At 37.3% G+C, this 20,398-nt stretch overlaps 2 protein-coding genes across 2 annotated transcripts; both read left to right on the top strand.

Annotated features, from left to right (window-relative positions):
* Nucleotides 1-2,009: 2,009 nt before the first annotated feature.
* Nucleotides 2,010-3,008, top strand: LOC308698140 (trace amine-associated receptor 13c-like; the record flags this gene model as incomplete). The annotated part of the gene is made up of 1 exon (XM_081378045.1): nucleotides 2,010-3,008. One exon carries the CDS (start codon nucleotides 2,010-2,012, stop codon nucleotides 3,006-3,008), a length of 999 nt encoding a protein of 332 aa, XP_081234171.1.
* A 395-nt stretch (nucleotides 3,009-3,403) lies between these two features.
* On the top strand, nucleotides 3,404-18,689 carry stx7l (syntaxin 7-like). The gene is made up of 10 exons (XM_081378051.1): nucleotides 3,404-3,479; nucleotides 4,391-4,498; nucleotides 5,025-5,094; nucleotides 5,211-5,301; nucleotides 5,741-5,878; nucleotides 6,435-6,484; nucleotides 13,706-13,802; nucleotides 13,927-13,999; nucleotides 16,672-16,754; nucleotides 17,244-18,689. The coding sequence occupies exons 2-10, from the start codon at nucleotides 4,420-4,422 to the stop codon at nucleotides 17,337-17,339; spliced, it is 777 nt and encodes a 258-aa protein (XP_081234177.1). The 5' UTR covers nucleotides 3,404-3,479; nucleotides 4,391-4,419; the 3' UTR covers nucleotides 17,340-18,689.
* Nucleotides 18,690-20,398: the final 1,709 nt, after the last annotated feature.

Genomic DNA, 20,398 nt, shown 5'->3' with positions numbered 1-20,398 from the left:
TGTCTAATCTGTGTGACCTGGGTTACAGTGGTGACAATTTAGTGTCTCAGTGTTATGATGGTGCTTCTGTCATGTCAGGAGTGAGGGGTGGTGTGCAGGCTTTGCTGCAAAACAAAGTGGGTAAAGATATCCCATATGTGCACTGCTACAACCACCAACTCCATTTGGCAGTGGTGCATGCAATGCATGCAGAACCTGTGGCAAAGAAGTTCTTTGACTGGTCCGTTTCACTGAACACATTTTGTCACAGACATTATGTTGCAAATAGATACAGTACACCCACACTGAAAAGACTACTAGAAATTCGCTGGACCAGTCATTATGATGTCACCAAGTCTATTTTTCACAATGAGGATGTCATCAGGAGGCTTCTGTCTGAGATAGCAGAGGATGACAGTGCTCCATTTGACATTAACACAGAGGCATGTGGTCTTTTGACCCAGCTTAACAGACAGAACTTCTTTGACACTGGCAAATTTCTTCTGCATGTGCTTGGTGCGCTGAAGCCAGCCAATTCAATTCTGCAGTCACAATCAGTGGATTTGTGCACATTGCAGGGGAAGTGGTGACAGCTTCCCTGGTCACACTGAAGGAGATGCGATGCGACTCATTCTGGGAGGAGCATTTCTCTCAGTGTGGAAGTAGGCCTACCAACCCACCTAAAAGGAGACGGATAGTTAATTCACAACTTGTCAGTAGGTTTATCTTGTCTACAATAGGGCATGGTGGTTACTCTGATGACCAAACTGCTCCTAATCAGACTTTTAAAAGGGCTATGTTCAACATCCTTGATAGGGCTATTGTGGAGATGGAGACAAGATTCTCTCAAAGAAATGTTGATTTAATGAGGGCAACATCATTTCTCCTACCAAAATCAGCGTCTTTCCTTGAGCCTTCTCTCCTGAAGCCACTTCAAGTGCTTGCAGGCACAGAGCAAAATAGTATGACCTTGCAAAATGAAATTGCTGTGGCAAAAGCAATGTTGCTCAATAAACTGTCCACTGATTCTAACCTCTCTGAAGTATGCAAGTGCATTCAGCAGTACAAAGAGGCCTTCCCCATTTTGCATAAGCTCTACAATATGTCACAGCACTCATCATTGGTGTGTCCTCAGCTGCATGTGAAAGTTCTTTTTCTACCTTGAGCCGCATTCTCACCTCTCTCCGAAGATCAATGCTGCATTCAAGGAAGAGAGATTTGGTCATTTTGGCACATGAAAAAAAAAATCACAAAAGGACATGGACATGAATCAATTTGTTTCTGAATTTGCCAAGACTAGCCGCAGACTGGTCCTGTAGATAGGATACACTGGATGTACCAGGGACCTGATGAAATCCATGAATAAGTTCTACAATAGTTCACAAAAAGTAAAATAATAATAATATTTGCCTATGGCAAGCACCACTAATAATAAATCAAATAAAAAAATAAAACTATATTTTAAAAAAGTTATTTTGCCTCTGCTAATCATATCATAATTTCAATTCTTATAGTTTCACAAAAATAGCTTTTATTTCAACTCTCTAGTCTAGGTCTCCTGACCCCCTGTAGTCTAATATGTTTCCTTTTATCTAGGCCTACATGTTTACATTTACATTTAATTATTTAGAAAGAAAGAAATTCATAAAGGTTTTGAACAACTTGAGGGTGAGTAAATGATGACAGAAGTTTAATCTTTGGGTGAATTATCCCTTGTTGAATTATCATTATCATCTTTTGGGTGAATTATAGCCTTGTCTGTGAAACCGGGCGATTTAATTTTAATAGCAATGTTACTTTTTTTAATCAACATGACACAATATAAAATACATAAAAATAGATTGTAGTAGTTGTATGATAATTGTAAACTCTGATGACTGTATGAATGCTTAAAATTCTTGGTCACTCCCATAAACGACACCTGTCATTGGACTTATATAAGCAAACTGGCAGTGAAATCATCTTTAGGATTTTGGATCTGCAGCCATATCACATAGGCATTGAAGTTTAAAGCAGTGAAGACTTTCTCCATGGAATATCTTGAGCATCACTGCTTTCCCTCCTGGAATACAAGCTGCTCTCTGGACTTTCATTCGAACTATGTCAATGTATTGTTTTTCTTGTACATATCTACAATCTCTGTACTGACGGTGTGTGGAAACCTACTTGTCATCATCACTTTAACAGTTTTCAAGCAGCTTCACACACCGACCAACCTCCTCATCCTCTCACTGGCCGTATCTGACTTCTTGGTGGGAATTTGTGTGATGCCGGTTGAAAGCGTCAGGAGCATTAACTCATGTTTTTACATGGGAAAGTCGCACTGTCGTATCTTTCATATAATTATTTCCATTCTTGTGTCTGTGTCCCTCATCAACATCATTCTTGTGGCTATTGATCGTTATTTTGCTGTGTGTGATCCACTCCTGTATATGTCCAAAATGACAATGAGAAAAACACTGATCTGCATAAGTTTAGGATGGGCTGCATCCATGTTTTATAATCTTGTAACAGTGAATTATGGAAACTTAAACCTGACAGGGACAACTGTGATCTGTTTTAGAGAATGTGCAGTGGCTATCAGCAATGCCTGGGGTTCAGTCGACCTGATAGTGAGCTTCATTGCTCCGTGCATAGTGATATTAATCCTGTATGTAAGAATTCTGACAGCGGCCTTGAGACAAGCAAAATCCATCTCCAAATTTACAAAGAAAAGAGTCTCTCAGAAAAATCTAAAATCCTCCAGGAAATCAGAGGTGAAGGCAACAAAAACACTGAGCACAATTGTCTTTGTGTATTTCATTTGCTGGGTTCCCTGGTATATAGGTATGCTTAATATGAAACAATTTCAAAAGTCATCTGTGAGCCTCTCTGCTGTACTGTGTTTATTATACGCTAATTCATGCATTAATCCATTTATATATGCAATATCTTACCCCTGGTTCAAAAGGTCAGTGAAGCTTATTGTTAGCTTAAAAATACTGCAGACAACAACTAACCAGTTTAACTTGTTTCATGAAGACTGTTAATATGAAAATACATGTATTTGTTACAAAAATGTTTATAGGCTATACATGCTTCATTCTCTTTGTTAAGAATGACAATTCGCAAAAATTAAAGACATTATAATGAGGAGATATCAGAGTATGAAGAGTAGCCTACTGTAACTGTCATTGTGAATTTTAATAATGAATAAGCCTAATTAACACATGTGGAAATAACATAATATTAAAGTCTGCTTCTTATTTGCTAACTAGTTTGCCCAGTGCCCACACACACACACACACACACACACACACACACACAAAACCACAAGAACAAGTTATGATTTATTTTTTTAACTTGGGTAAGTGTTCTATATTTAGAGACAGCTATAAAATATTTGCGACTGAAAATATGTAGTGCATATCCTGAACGCACGCGGAAGATTGAACAGAAATCACGTGACTCAGGCGTCAAGAAATCAGCTGAGGACTCAGAGTTTCACTCAGGAAATCCAGGTAAACTGAACATCGAAAGTACATATCAAAGTAAAAGGCATGTCATTTTACACAGTGCAAGTGTGTTGACTTAATTAAGAGTAATTTTACGGGGGAAAGTCAGTGAAGAGATGAACAAGCGTCGCTGGTTCTGAAGTTCATTCAATGCGAAAGTCTTTGACAGCTCGTGATCTGTTCATATATTTAACAATACGACAGTGTCATTTTCCTGACCATTCTTGGTGTATGTTTGGTGTGCATTAGTAAAATATAGAAACTGTCTAATTTTTAATAAATGAATGTGTTTGTGAGTTTGGGCGCTGTGATTTCCGCATTCTTTCGTTTTGCAGGTGCGGAGGTCGGTAAACATTAGTTAGCCTGCTAACGTATGAACAACACAATTCTAGCTTTTTTCGAATCTTTATCGAACTAATAACTAATGTCAGTAAACCAAGGCACGTAGTCACACTATATGGGGTAAGTTGTCACAATGGGAACCATGAAGTAACAAATTAGGCTTTATAGAAAAATTTCAACTGTAAAATCATTTTAAATAAAATAGCAAACCATTTGTGACCGCTTGTCCCGGCATGACATTTATGAAAAATTCTACATTTCAGTTAAAATTTTCATTATACTATTGTATGAATGAATCAACTATAGCACACAGATACATTTGAATGTTATTGGAGGACAGAATTCACAAAGAAAACATTTTTAAATAAGCCTACGTGAAAAGAATATATTATGTAATGTTTTATATATCAATATATAGAGAATGTGAACCTTATATATATATATATATATATATATATATATATATATATATATATATATATATATATATATATATATACTATATATTCATACATACAGAAAAAGAGATAGTATCCCTCAGAGTAAATGTGATTTAACATCGATAATCTTTCTAGGTTTGGTGACTCATTCTGTGATCTCCATCATGTCTGGGTCAAGTGGAGTTGATGCAAATTTGCTGGCACAGAATATAAGTTCAAATATCCAGAGAATAACACTGCTGAGTGAGTCAATTTTACTCAATACCTCTTTATTTATGTGATGTGTGGACTGTTTGCATAAATGTTACATAAAACGTGTGAGTTTGAATCACTGGTTTTGCCAAATAAATTTTAAATAACCATCCATTTTGGCCTAAAACTAACTAGAAAACTGCTGTTTTCAGTCCTTGCAAGGAACAAGACCATTTTAAACTTCTACATTATGTCTAAATTAGTCTTCACCTGGGTGTTTAACCCTGCCAGAAAAGTTAATTGTCCGGTTTCTGTTGTCACAACTTCAGTTACTTGTGAAGTTAGCGTGCATTGCAGATAAATGTTCACCATATTTATGTTATGCAGTTAAATTAGAAAATCTACATGTACTAACCACAACATGTAAAATCAATTATAAGAGGAATCAATAATAAATGGATGGTTATGAAAAACTATAATACACACTTTTACATAACCCAATAGCATGGGAGGTGTGCTTAAAAGTGGTTATCCAGTTTGTTTAGGTCTTGTCTTTTTTTTTTTTTTTTTTTACCAGCTAATGAAATCCAGCAGATGATGCGACATTTTGGAACAGCACAAGACACGACTATCCTGCGACAAACATTGTGAGTCGAATACAAGCAGCTAGTTCCCTTCCCTTTAATTTATCATGCATAAAATAAATAAAACAGTTATATATGTACATGCAAATATATTTGTTTTTATTTGTCAAAACATACAGACAGGAGAAACAGCAGAATGTCAATCATCTTGCTAAAGTGACAGATAAATACATGAAAGACTTCAGCTCTTTACCTGTGAGCCCAGAACAGGTACAGAAATCAAACTGTCCCACTGTATTACCTCATATTCACCAAATATACATACAATAATTTCTATGAAAACACTTAAATAGACTTTTGTATTATAGAATTTGTATATGGTCGAACATTCAGCATCCATAACTTTCTGTTTTATAGGTAAAGAAATACAAATATTCATAGTTGGGAGAGGGCTTAAACATTGACATATATTAACTTAAAGGGACAGTGCACCCCAAAATTGAAAAATCTGTCATCATTTATTCACCCACATGTTGTTTCAAACCTGTATGACTTTATTTCTTCTGTGGAACACAACAGAATATATTTTGAAGAATGTTGATAACTAAATGGCTTTGGATTACCGTTGACTTTACCAAATAGACATTTTTGGGTGAACTATACCTATACCAGTACAGTTCAAATGTGACGTTCCGCTTTTCTTACACAGCGGCAAAGAAAAATCCAGCGAGAGCGTCTCATCACTGAATTCTCCAACGCACTGGGTGTTTTCCAGAAAGTTCAGCGTGAAGTAGCAAAGAAAGAGAAGGAGTTTGTGGAACGTGTCCGTGCGAGCTCAAGAGTTTCAGTAAGTTTTATCTTTTACAATTGTAATGAAAGAATTACATAAATAAATTGATATTATCCATCTAATTGAAGGTAAAATGCTTTGTTGATTTAAACCGACACGAATATCTAACGTGTAAAGGCCAGTTTCTATAGTCCATTTCTTTGATCATAATACACACTACTTAAATCCACATGTTTCCCCAGTTAGGATGCAACTAGTCTTGTGTAGCCAGACCTTCAGACTGACAGCAGAAGGTCTGGACTGCATCGCAGCTTTTATTGGCCGTTGAAGAACGTGCCGCACGTGTAATTCAACCAATCAGACTTTCGGGAAAACTTCTGAAGTGTTTCCCATTTTGTGAGCTTAAGCCAACGGTCCATGGGCGTGATGTCTGAAGCTGAGACTAGGATGCATCTAATTTTGTATGATTGAGAATCACAATTTAGTTGCGGTATCATTCTATACTGCAGATGAGAGTTGGCTTGAAGTATAATGATGTTTTTTCTGAGTAATAAAAGTTGGTGGCATATTGGCATGTTGCAGATTTCTCAAAGAATTCTCTTTCTGCCTACAGGCGGGTGATCTAAATGATGACTTTGGAGGAATTGCGTCACCCTTTAAAAGGTTAGACACTGACTTTAAGATGCCCCATTATGCTTTTCAGACATTACCTTTTAACCCTCTGGGGTCTAAGGTGTTTTTGGGTCCTTGAGATGTTTTGACTTGCCCTGACATTTGTGCTTTTTTCAGTTGCTTATAAACATATTAATGGCAAAGGTGTCATTACACTCTATTTAGCACAAACAGGGCTACCATAATATGTGAGCAACATATTATACATAACCTCGTGGTCGAGGTCGAGGCCAGCATTTACCCGCTATAAAGTTACCATAAACTTCGCAGCTTTAAAAAACAATCATCATTCCTAATGCCGAAACCTGACAGCCAATACGAGTCAGAGTAACGTTAGGGCAGAAATGTTTTCAAAGTCTTTTACACCGCGAGTCTGACAACTGGACACACTGCCGAACAAAGAGCCGCACGTCGGAAAGCAAGCCTGAGGTAAGTTAGCTTACAATGTTAACTGTCCTGTCAGATACAGACAGCGATGTTGCCAATGTCATTATTTTTAATTTTGACATAGAAGGGGGCGGGATAATAATAAAACTTTTTGCGAGTAACAGTGAGTTGTCGTCGAAAAAGATGGATAACGCTAAAAAGCTGTCGGGGGCTAAAAATAGAAAAAGAAAGAGAGGAAATGAGATGGCATGTCAACTGATGCGACAGCAGCTAAATAAGTGGATGGTGAAAGGCTACAGGTAGGATTTTGTTTTGTGTGACGTCCAGGAATGTAGGCTAATGCCATCGGGACTACCGGGAGATTCCCGGTGGGCCGACGTGCTTTTTGGGCCGATACATCTCTCATACTTTTTTGTTTTGTTTTTTTGTCTTAACGCCCCATAAAACTCGTACATCGATGCCATCGTCAGCTGTAGTCTTTCGTGAGTTATAGCTATTTTTTTGCATTTTTCTTCTGAAGTTTGCAGAAAAAAACGGAGATGTCGATATCTTCGTCATCTTTGCGTTCACACCAAACGCGAATAAAGCTTCTGGGCGGGTGTTTGGCTCGATTTTACTCCGAACCATCCCTTTAACTGCACAATTACTAGAAGTGTTTACCTTGGATTAGGGCTGGGCGACATATCGCATGACATTGTTAGGCGCATCTCGTCAGTAAAGCCGGTTCCTTGGCCGGTAAAGCCGGTAAAGGCGGACGTATCGCCTGCGATAATTAATACGATATGGCTCAGCTTGTCAGTTAACTACAGCTCTTTGCAGTAAATGCCGCTCCATCTGAAAGCAGGTGATGGCGATTTACTACTAATCAAGGAACCGGCTTTACTGACGAGATGCGCCTAACAATGTCATGCGATATATCGCCCAGCCCTAATCCAAGGTAAACACTTCTAGTAATTGTGCAGTTAAAGGGATGGTTCGGAGTAAAATCGAGCCAAACACCCGCCCAGAAGCCTTTTTTCCCTTGGTCGACATTATTAAAGTTAGAGCTTATTTTGAAATATCAGCCGAATGGCTTAGTGCAGGCGCTAACGGATCCTAGGATGTATCTCGTAAATTACCCCACTAATAATGCCCAGAATGGTACCAAACTTATAGGGTAGTACAAATAGGTTCTGTACTCATAAAATGAGGCATTGGAAAGTTTGTAAGTACATCAGGAGTTTATTTAAATAACACTTGCCTGACGGCTCATGCTACCGCTAACCCGGACATCGACGTCACTTCAGTGGTTTGGGAAAAGCACGTAAAAGTCCTGGCAGAAAGCGATGCATAAGGATGTAGTGTAACAACGCCAAGTTCCAGGAATGCACTAATATTTTGTTGGTAGTACCAGTTTGAACAATTATCAGTAAACACTTTGGAAAAAATAATAATTTGTCATTACACTACATCCTTATGCATTGCTTTCTGCCAGGACTTTTACGTGCTTAGTGCTTAGTGAACACCTGTCTTACACGAACACATCGATTCACTTCAGAAGGCCTTTATTAACCCCCCTGAGCCTTGTGGATTACTTTTATAATGGATGGATATGCTTTGATGGACATTTTTTAAGATAACTCCGACTGTATTAGTCTGAAATACAGTCTGAGCGTGTTGTTGTCTTTGGAGCTCCATCGATTGATTTATAATTCTTGATTTCTCTTTAAACTCACTTACAACGAACATTTTCTATTTTTCTCACCTCATAGTTACAACGCGGATTGTTGAGCAGACGCGTCTCAAGCCTAGTGATCCAACGCTGGATACTCTTATAGGTTACGTCCGTGGATCACGGCTGAACGCGTCTTCTCCGCACTCATTTACAAACAAACATTTTTTTTTTCTCTCGCCTATCGTGCGTCTACTCTACACCCGTACCCGTAAAAAGACGGATTATATCCAAGACTTAAGCCATAAATTAGTATTAATATTGATAGCATCACTGGTAGCGTTGTTGCTAACTTAACTTACTGTCCATCTGTTAAAATGGCGAATATATCAAATGTAAGTAGTTTACCTTTTGGTGCAGGTGAGGACACATTTGAGCTGCACGCGGTGCAGTCTGAGCTGTTGAGAAACAGATCCACGACCTTTTAGTGAGAAAAGCCGAGCTGATAGACCGGCGGTTAGCTCTTGAAACATCGCGCGCCGAGGCTCACAAATCAGAGACTAACGTTACTAACCCGATGACTCCGACCTCGTCTACTCCGTGCGTTCCTCAACATCGGTCCCGAACGTCGAGGTCGCGATCAGCCATGGTCTCGTTCACCCCGGCTCCAACATGCCATCACGAAGCCTGGATTTTTCCGCAGCGGAAGACGCGAGCCAGGTCTAGACCAAGAAAACTCTCTCCGACCCTCCCGGTTTTCGAGATATCCACACAAAACCGTTTCTCCCCTCTTCGCGAAACAGAACGCGATGCTGTGATCATCGGCGATTCCATCGTTCGACACGTACACGCTACGTTAAATAAAAGTAAGGTGCATAATCACTGCTTTCCTGGTGCTCGCGTTTCTGAAATCGCTGCTCACGTTCCCGAGATTCTGAACGAGCGCGTCGGAACTGTGGTCCTGCACGCGGGAGAGGCAGACATCAGACTGCGCCAGACGGAGGTTCTGAAGAAAGACTTCAGGAATCTGATCGATACGGTACGCAGCACATCGCCTGATATAACGATTATTGTGTCAGGACCGCTTCCCACGTACCGACTAGGTCATGAAAAGTTTAGTAGATTATTCGCGCTAAATGAATGGTTAATGTCATGGTGCAATGAGCAGAAACTGCTCTTTGTAAATAATTGGAATCTGTTTTGGGAGCGTCCTAGGCTTTACCGTGCTGATGGCTTACACCCAAGCAGATTCGGATCGGATCTTCTGTCAGATAACATCTCCAAAATGTTAAATACCTTTTGACTAGTAACCAAAAGTTCAAATCATAGTCTCTGCTGCACCAATTTAACTGATATAAATAGTGTAGAACATTGCATAGAAACTGTGTCTATTCCTCGTTTAGTGAGATCAAATAATAAATCTACTGCAGGATCTAGAAAAAATCTAATTGTTATTAAACCAGAAAATGTTGCTATTGGTAATCAAAAACAATTTCTAAAGCTAGGTCTTCTAAACATTAGATCACTCACACCTAAGGCAGTTATTGTAAATGAAATAGTCACAGATAATAGCTTCGATGTACTTTGCCTTACTGAAACCTGGCTTAAACCAAATGATTATTTCGGTCTAAATGAGTCTACTCCATCAGGATACTCCTATAAGCACGAGCCCCGTCTGAATGGTCGTGGCGGCGGTGTTGCAACAATCTATAGAGATTTTCTCAATGTTACTCAGAAAACGGGTTATAAGTTTATTTCATTTGAAGTACTTGTACTAAATGTTACGCTCTTAGATGTTCGAAAAACATCCCTATAATCTCTAGCCTTGGCTACCGTATATAGACCGCCTGGGCCTTACGCTGATTTCCTAAAAGAGTTTGCAGATCTTCTCTCAGACCTATTAGTTAACTTCGATAAAGCATTAATTGTTGGAGACTTTAATATCCATGTAGATAATCAAAATGATGCGTTAGGGGCTGCGTTTACAGATTTATTAAACTCCTTTGGGGTCAAGCAAAACGTTACCGGACCAACTCATCGATTTAATCATACACTCGATTTAATTATATCACATGGAACCGATCCAACCGATATAGATATCATTCCACAAAGTGACGATGTCACTGACCATTACATGGTAACTTGCATATTACGTACTCCTGTAATATATCATGCTGCGCCGCGTTATCGATTAGGCAGAACAATCCTTCCATCCACCATAGATCATTTTTCAAATAGCTTATTGGATCTGTCTCAGCTGCTCAGTGAACCCAAACAAACAGATGAACTTGAGGAATTAACTAGCACTATGAGCACCATTCTCTCTGGATCATTGGATATTGTTGCGCCCATTAGATTAAAAAAGGTCAGAGAGAAAAGTAAAGCACCATGGTACAACAATACTACGCGTGTTCTAAAGAGAGAAACCCGTAATTTACAGCGTAAATGGAAACAAACTAACTTAGAGGTCTTTAGAATCGCATGGAAAGACAGTGTCACGTTATAAAAAGGCCCTAAAAGCGGCCAGGGCTGAGCATCTCCGCAAACTAATAGAAAACAACCATAACAATCCTAAGTTCTTATTTAACACCGTGGCGAGACTAACAAATAAACAGATGACTCCTGAACAAAATATTCCATTACAGTTTAGTAGTAATGATTTCATGAAGTTCTTCACTGAGAAAATAGAAAACATCAGAACCACAATTGTAAACGTTCAATCCTCAATCGCGCCTTATAATTCAGCCTCAATTATCACCCCGCAAGAACAATTACAGTGCTTTACAACTATAGAACAAAAAGAGTTAAATAAACTTTTTACTTCATCTAAAACAACAACATGTTTACTAGATCCTATACCAACTAAACTATTGAAAGAAGTGTTACCTGTAGTGGAAGAGCCTCTCCTCAATATTATTAACTCGTCTTTATCTTTAGGTTATGTTCCAAAAACATTTAAACTGGCAGTTATAATACCTCTCATTAAGAAACCACAATTAGATCCGAATAATCTAGTAAATTATAGACCCATTTCAAATCTACCTTTTATGTCTAAAATACTAGAACAAGTTGTGTCCGCTCAACTGGGCTCTTTCTTACAAGAAAATGACGTCTATGAAAAGTTTCAGTCTGGGTTCAGGCCGCATCATAGCACTGAAACTGCGCTCGTAAAAATCACAAATGATTTACTTTTAGCTTCTGACCAAGGCTGTATCTCAATATTAGTTTTACTTGATCTTAGTGCTGCGTTCGATACTATAGATCATACAATACTCTTAGATCGATTACAAAATTATACTGGTGTTCAAGGACAAGCATTAAGCTGGTTTAGATCGTATTTATCTGACCGCTACCATTTTGTTTATTTAAATGGAGAAAAATCTATCATAACTCCAGTAAACTATGGAGTGCCGCAGGGATCTGTGTTAGGCCCTCTATTATTCTCAATATATATGCTGCCACTTGGAAATATTATAAAGAAACATGGAATTAGTTTCCATTGTTATGCTGATGACACTCAAATCTATATTTCATCACGGCCGGATGAAAACGCTAAATTATCCAAATTGACAGAGTGTGTTAAAGATATAAAAGATTGGATGACGCGTAATTTTCTTTTATTAAATCCAGACAAGACAGAGGTACTACTTATCGGTTCAAAAAACCACCCACAAAACCTCTCACAATACAACTTTAACATAGTAGGATGTCCTGTTACTTCATCCTCTACAGTAAAAGACCTGGGTGTTATATTAGACTGCAACCTGTCTTTTGAAAATCATATTTCATATGTAACAAGAACAGCCTTTTTCCACCTTAGAAACATTGCTAAGCTACGTGACATGCTATCAGTTTCTGATGCAGAAAAGTTAGTTCATGCATTCATGACTTCGAGACTAGATTACTGTAATGCGTTATTAGCCGGTTGTCCTGCATCCTCAATAAACAAGCTACAGTTAGTCCAAAATGCCGCCGCTAGAGTTCTAACTAGATCAAGAAAATATGATCATATAACACCGATTTTATCATCACTACATTGGTTACCTATAAAGTCCCGTATTAATTACAAGGTATTGCTACTGACTTATAAAGCCCTAAACGGCTTAGCTCCAGTCTATTTAACGGATCTTCTATCGCCCTATAATCCATCGCGCTCTTTAAGGTCACTAAATTCGAGGCTTTTGGTCATACCTAGGATATCCAGATCCACCAAAGGAGGGAGAGCATTTTCACATTTAGCACCAAAACTCTGGAATAGTCTTCCGGATACTGTTCGTTGCTCAGACTCGCTCTCCCAGTTTAAAACTAGATTAAAGACGCATCTCTTCAGCCAGGCATTCATATAATACTTTTAATCTTACAGTTAAATCCGACCTCTAGCATATAAACGCCAGAGGAGAACTGGCCCCCGACTGAGCCCGGGTTCTCCCAAGGTTTTTTTTTCTCCATTAGGTCACCTGATGGAGTTTTTCGGTTCCTTGCCACTGTTGCCTTTGGCTTGCTCAGTTGGGGATATTTAATTTAATTAATCAATCAACAATACTATTGATCAGCATTACCAAACGTAGACGTTCCACTAGAAACAAACATTGATGTATTGTTCTAATTTATTGCTGTGAAGCTGCTTTGATACAGCCTGTGTTGTGAAAAGCGCTATATAAATAAACTTGACTTGACTTGAAAGAAGAATGTCATAAAAACCTAGGATGGCTTGAGGGTGAGTAAATCAGGGGGTAATTTTCATTTTTGGGTGAACAAACCTTTTAACATTGTGTTTACAAGTGCTAAGGAAGCCTCTGGAGCTGAAATTTAGATATGGTAATGGCCGTTTAGTTTTCAACACGCACTGTAAGCGGTCGACCAATCACAACAGACTGAGCCATCTGACCAATCAGAGTAGAGTAGGTTGTCGGAAAGGAGGGGTTTAGAGAGACTGAATCCTTTATCGAACCGTTTCAGACACTGTGAGAAAAGAAGAGATGTTGCAATGTATATTATGAGAAAATCAAAGTGATTTTTGACCTTGGAGCGGATGCATGTAAACGTATTGTTGTTGAACTCAATAACAAAATGAAGAACCTTTAAAATGGCATAATAGGGGAACTTTAAATGCATCTCTGCTGTCCTGTCACATTTATGCATTAAGAAAAACTTTTCTCTGTGTGTGTTTTTAGTGAGATTCAGGCTCAAACTCAGAGCTATGAGGAGAACTTCACAGAAGAAGATCTGCATCTCATTCAGGAGAGAGAATCAGCAATCAGACAGCTGGAGGTGAGACCCATTCAAACCCCAACTCATCAAAGAACTACTAATCTTACAATTGACAAGCATTGTGCTAATGTAATACAATTTGAATAGTATAGGCATGTGTAAAACACACACTCTTGTTTTTCAGTCGGACATTACAAATATTAATGACATCTTCAGAGATCTGGGCATGATGGTGCATGAACAGGGAGACATGATTGGTAACTATTTTTTTACACTTTCAAAACTGAGTGGTAACCACGCAAAACTCTTCCCACATGATGCTAGGATATACAAGAAGGTTGCCAGGGCAATGCTAAATGGTTACTGACCCAAGTCAAAATAGTTGACTCTTGAATATATATTAGGCCATATAAACTGTTTCAAAAGTTTGCTGGTGGACACCAGGGGGCCCCCTTGCTCTCAAATAGCTTTAATAGTTTAAATCTAATTTTAAGACTAGGGCTGTGAGATTAATAGAAGTTGAATCAGTTTCGTTTTTGATTTTGGCTTCCAACGATTATGAAAACGCGTTGTCAAGTGGTGTGCTGTTGCCTTTCCTATGACCTTCCTAACATCCAAATCAGTTAAATCATGTAACGTCACTGCTGTGATATACTGTACAGTCTCCTGCCGGACATGCATGATGCTAAAAAAGTTGCAAATGAGACACTATTCCCCAGGAGGCTTTCAACTCACTGTTATTGATTGACAGTGAAACTGCTCTGAAAGAACAGATTAAACAGATGGGGGTCTTTTGTTGTTGTTTTTTTCGCACTGACAGAGGCCCTCTGTCACAGTTTTGCTTAGGGCCTCCAGAAGTCTAGGACCGGCACTGGGAAGACAGCATTCACTAAACAAACTGAACACTAATGTCTAGTCAACTTGGGTCACTCCAAATGCTTTAATGTGCAGATGTGTACTTTAATTGTTGAAAAGTAAACACATGTAGGCTGTCCTGTGACTAATGAGCCACAATGTTGTGGACAGTAAATAAATCTCTCCTTCTGTCAGGGCTAGTGTTATTTTCTAGATCTCTACATCATCTATCTATTAACTGGATGCTTCGTAAGATTTTAGGAAAATGTCTTTTTTATAACAATATTTTACCTTTTTTTCCTGTATAATTGCATCGAACACAGAGCAGATCCAGGCCTGGAGATCTCTCTCTCTCTCTCTCTCTCTCTCTCTTATATATATTTTTTATATATATATATATATATATATTATAAATAAGTATAATACTTGTTTAATAATTATATTAAATATATTTCAAATAAAATAAAATCTGTGGTTTTGTTTAGACTTGGCTCTGAGGGAGTGTGTGTTTAGTGATGAAACTCTTAGACAGGAAAGTGCAATTAAAGGTGTTAAAGGGAAAAGCAGATGTTGATAATGAAGACCTGTGAGGCTTCACACACACCAGCTCAGTGGGACTGTTTGTTCAAGCACTAAACTTTTAATGACATGAGCTATTAGCAAGCACCTATTGGTGTTGTTTACATATGTGATATTTCATTCAATTTACAACCGTTTGCATCATTGTTTGTGCTACCCACCAAAACTTTGAGATGCATAACTGAATGAATGATGAAATATTGCTCACTAAGGGATTTTGAATGAAGTTCTGAGGGACTGCATTATCCTTAAAGGAGACATATCATGCTTTTAAATCGTTCCTTTTAACATATAAATCAAACATTTGTAGTCTATATAAAGCAGAACTGCAATGCTTGGGTCTGAATTCCTCATTATTATAGCTCCACAGGCCCCCTTTTTACCCCTTTTCTGGTGTGCGTCTGACATCAACTCGTTTTGGTGCGGTCTCTTTAAATACAATTGAGACACATCATACCCCGCCCCCTCTCCAGTTTGTAGAGGTTCAACTCCACCCCGTTCGGCCATTTTTGTAGTTTAATAGCAGAGATACGATTTTATAGCGGCACAGAAACTTTTTATTCACACGTTATTAACAAAATGTCAACAACGGAAGACTTGTCCAGCCAGCCTTACATGTTCGAGCCAGAGTCCGGAGACGGAGCGAGATGAAAATGAAGACGACGAACCTGCAGAAGAACGTCTTCATATGGATGTATCGCAATGGTGTGTTACTTACTGTATTTACACATGAAACTTTGGTCTTCCGACCTTTTACCACCGTGTCGATTTATTTTGATTAATATGTGCGAGGGAGAGAGAGCAAGACAGCGTCTAGTATGGAGAAGGTTTACACTTTCGCCAGGGTCTGAAGAGAGAGAGTGAACGCGCGCGCGACCGGGTCTCTCTCTCTCTGCTCGTTCTTTCAGTTAAACATGCGCACTGTCATAAGCGCGGCAGTTCATCTACATTAGACGGTGTAATGAAGCGTATGGGTTACTACATCCAACAACCGAACATTTTAACTTACCCTCTCGTAACTTCTGCATCTTTTAGCTTGGACTACAAAATTGCAGCGAGAAATAATAATGGCGGATCGCTCGAAGTGTTGGGCTGGAAGTCAATGTCCTTATTTGGCAGTTCCGCTGCAAATACTGTGACGTGTTTGTTCACAAAACGTCATAGATAACAGAAAAATCTGAACAGGTTGAAAAATATGACCAAAACAGAATATAAAGATATCAACGAAGCACCTGAAGAGAATAATTTCAACTTTTCTGTACTTCTAAACACTCCAAATATACAACAAAATGCATTTAAGGGCTAAAAAAGTGGATTTAGCATGATATGTCCCCTTTAAACAACATTTGAATGTAAACATAAATAACAATGTTGTTAAAATAATATTTTTTTGATGCAAATAACAGAGTCAGAATATTTGATCAGTTCTCAATGTAGGAAAGAAATTCATTCTGTGTTTAACCCTGAGATGTTTTATCTCCCTCTCGTCTCGCAGACAGTATAGAGGCCAATGTATCGACCGCAGAGGTCCATGTGCAGTCAGCAACACAAAATCTGAATAGAGCAGCAAGTTACCAGGTACATCATTTACTCACCCTCATGTTATTTCGAACCAGTATGGCTTGATTTCTTCTGTGGAGCACAAAATGAGAAATTCATCTAAATGAAAGTAGATGGACACTGTCAAGCTCCAAAAAGCACAAAAATGCACCATGAAAATAGCCTATATGACTTCTGCACTATATTCCAAATCTTCACAATAGCTTCTAAGTCATACAAAAGCTTTGTTTGAGAAACAGATGCAAATTTAAGTTGTAATTTGCTTGAAAGCTTCCCTTGCACTCATGTGTTTGAGTTCTTGTACTTGTACGGCCTACGCTTATGCTACTCGTATGCTACTTTTTTACTGATTTATTGTACATTTTATATTGTATAATATATTTTAATTAAACTACTATTTACTATTACTACTATAATAAATTAAATGTACTGTTTTTTAAAAATGCTAAATTGACAACAATTATTATGATTATTATACTAGTGACTAATTTCTTCTGCTCCCTGTAGACGTCATTCCGCAAGAAGATTTTCATCTTCATCGCTATTCTGGTTGTGGTGGCTGTCGTTATTGGTTTGATTGTCTGGGCATCTCAGAAAAAATGAATGTGTGTCAACTCCATCTAATGCCCCACAGCATTTGCACTGGCATGTTGTCAATGACTTGCAGAGGTTTGTCACCAAGAGAAGCTGCCTTGACTTGACTTTTAACTGCAGTTAAGATATTGTCATTAATGGGATATTTAATTACAGTTTAACTCTATGAAGGGCATCTTTGGTGTGCTATCCATTTCCACAGAAAGTACTTTTTTAGTTTTTAAAGTAAAAAACAATGCATTGAGTTACAACATTCCACAGAGACTGTACATAAAGCTTAAAAGGATAGTTCACCAAAAAATTAAAAGTCTTTCATCATTTAGCCTATTCACCCTCAAGTTGTTCCAAACCTGTATGAGTTTCTTTCTTCTGTTGAACTCAAAAGAAGATATTTTGAAGAATGTTGGTAACCAGACAGGTGACGGCACCCATTGACTTCCATAGTATTTTTTTCCATTCTATGGAAGTCAATGGGGCCCATCAACTGTCTGGTTAACAACTGTCATGAACACTCGGTTATCTTTGATTTATTTTTATTTTTTCATGGACTTTTAGTTTGTCACTTTGCCTTTATCTTTGTGGATTACCTGAGTTTATTATCATTAAAGGACCCTTTTTGTTTATTGAACCCTTTTTGGACTCTCCTTTATCCTCATCTTCTTCATCTTGTGACACTGACATTCTTCAAAATATCTTCTTTTGTGTTCAACAGAAGAAAGAAATTCATTCACCGATTTGGAACAACTTGAGGATGAATAGATGACAAAATTTTCATTTTTGGGCAAACTATCCATTTAACTTGTTTAACCTAGAAAATTATTTTAACATTGCCACTTTTAACCAATAATGATGCCATTGCCAGCTCTGTACATCTTCCACCCATCTGAATTGTTCTAGAAACAAGCATTCCTTATAGTAAAATGCCCTAAAGATACATTTTCTATGGTTGAAAATGGCACAAATTCATGTTTTTTTTTATCTCTGTCAGTCAGTATAAAACTGCTGCTATAAAGATGTTTAAGGGCACTTGACCTTTAAACTGTTTTCAAACACTTTTTATTTGAAGAAAGACACTGTGAATACACTGCCAGTCAAAACATTAGATATTTAACACTTGAAACCATTTCTCATCAATCTTAACTTTTTGATCTGAAGGCTTTTGCTTAAATGTTCAAAATTAGTTTTATAGACAAATAGAAATTGTATTTATGCATAAATATCTATGCAATAATAAAAAAAAATTATAATATTACAAAGTTTTATAAAATTATATTAACTGCGACCTTTGCCTCAATAAACTCCTAATTACTGCTTATTAATAGTCAGTAAGGTAGTTATTAAGTTTAGGTATTGTGTGGATTAAGGGATGTAGAATATTGTCATGCAGAATAAGGCATTAATATGTGCTTTATAATTACTAATAAACAGTTAATATCCTAGTAATTCGCATGCTAATAAGCAACTAGTTCATAGGAAGAATTGGACCCTAAACTAAAGTGTTACCGAATTTTTTTTTTTTTTTTTTTTTTTTTTACATTATGGTCACTACATAATTTACTTCCATTTGTTGTTTCATAGCTATAATGACTTTACTATTCATCTAAAATATATAAAATAGTCAAAGAATGAGTAGAAATTTTTGACTGGTAGTGTCAAGTTCATTCAGGTCCACTGTGTAAGTACATATAAATATATGCAAATTAAAAGGTTGCACTATTTTTACATTTTTGTATTTTTAAATCCAACTTTGTTGTTTTAAAAATGAGTAATAATTATACATTTATGTGAATCTCAAGCACAAAGCTAGAACAATTGTATGGATTACAGAAATATTCAGCTCATTATATTACCCTGAAAAGTCTCTCATATCCAGGAGAATGTAAAGCTTACTGCATGATATGTAGATGAATTCTTAACGCACGTCGTGTTTCCCAATTCCTTTTAATCTTATTAATCATGAACCATGTATCCTGTCTCACTGTGCCAAAACTTCTTTGTAAAATGATTCTGCAATGATTTACAATTTACAATGTTACTACATTTTTGTCTGCTTCTATGATGTTATTTTACACAAATGTTAACTAAAAATGTAAATCTCTAAAAAGAGTACAAAGGGTTGAACAGGTAGTCACTAATGCGAGCTAAATCAGGTTTACCCAGTTGACTCATTGTGAAAGGAAATATCCACTAGATGGAGATATTATCAAATGTGGAGTTGCATATTCAGCTCAGCTCAAATGGCAGACGGTTCACCTTTGACCTGCTCACACACAGGGTTGCTTTCCGTAACTTACTAAAATGAGTAATAAATGCTAAATGCTTGGTAAAGAGCTGCCTAATTAATTTATTGTGTAAGGCAAACATGTATCTTTTTTTGTCATTAGATATATCTCAAATAGATGAATAGTAAATAAAATAAATAAATAAAATATATATATATATTTACCCAAAAGCTGAAATGTTTATGTGGAGATAAATGATGGCAAATACAAGTTTATAGGTGTATTTCTTTTAATTCTGAAATTATTAAAACTCAATTTGCGGTCTGAGTGAATGTTGTCTGAGTTAAGTAGGCTATTGTAAAGATTAATATTCAAAAAGAGACAATTCATCATGGCCATAACATTAACACAGACTTATTATTTACACAGCTCTGTGGAATAACTGTATATATTTGTGTCAATTTCATGTCTTTTACATCACTCTGGTCTCTCCTCAAATTCTCTGAAAGTGCCACATTACGTAAATATAAGTTTGCTGACTTAAGTTCGACAAAGATCCAATTAAAACTGTGAAAAATGTAGAAACTACATAGTGGAAAGTTGTTTTTTGTTTTAAAGTGAGAAACACTTGTGCATTGAGTTTTAAATAATGAAAAAGTTATAGTGATTATTATGTATAAAAATCAGCAGAACATGTTTGCCAAAGTGTGTGTCATCCACCTCTCTGGGAACAATGCAAACCCTTTACACTGAGGATCGACTGAGACTGATTCTGCTGAAAATACCAAGATTTGATGTCTCTCCAAAGTACTGCACATGAATCTCACAGCAGTGAACCACACTGAT

Source organism: Scardinius erythrophthalmus (assembly GCF_964197995.2).
Source record: "Scardinius erythrophthalmus genome assembly, chromosome: 11".
Taxonomy (NCBI): domain Eukaryota; kingdom Metazoa; phylum Chordata; class Actinopteri; order Cypriniformes; family Leuciscidae; genus Scardinius; species Scardinius erythrophthalmus.
The sequence above is the reverse complement of the archived record's forward strand: the minus strand, read 5'-3'. Positions and strand labels throughout refer to the sequence as shown.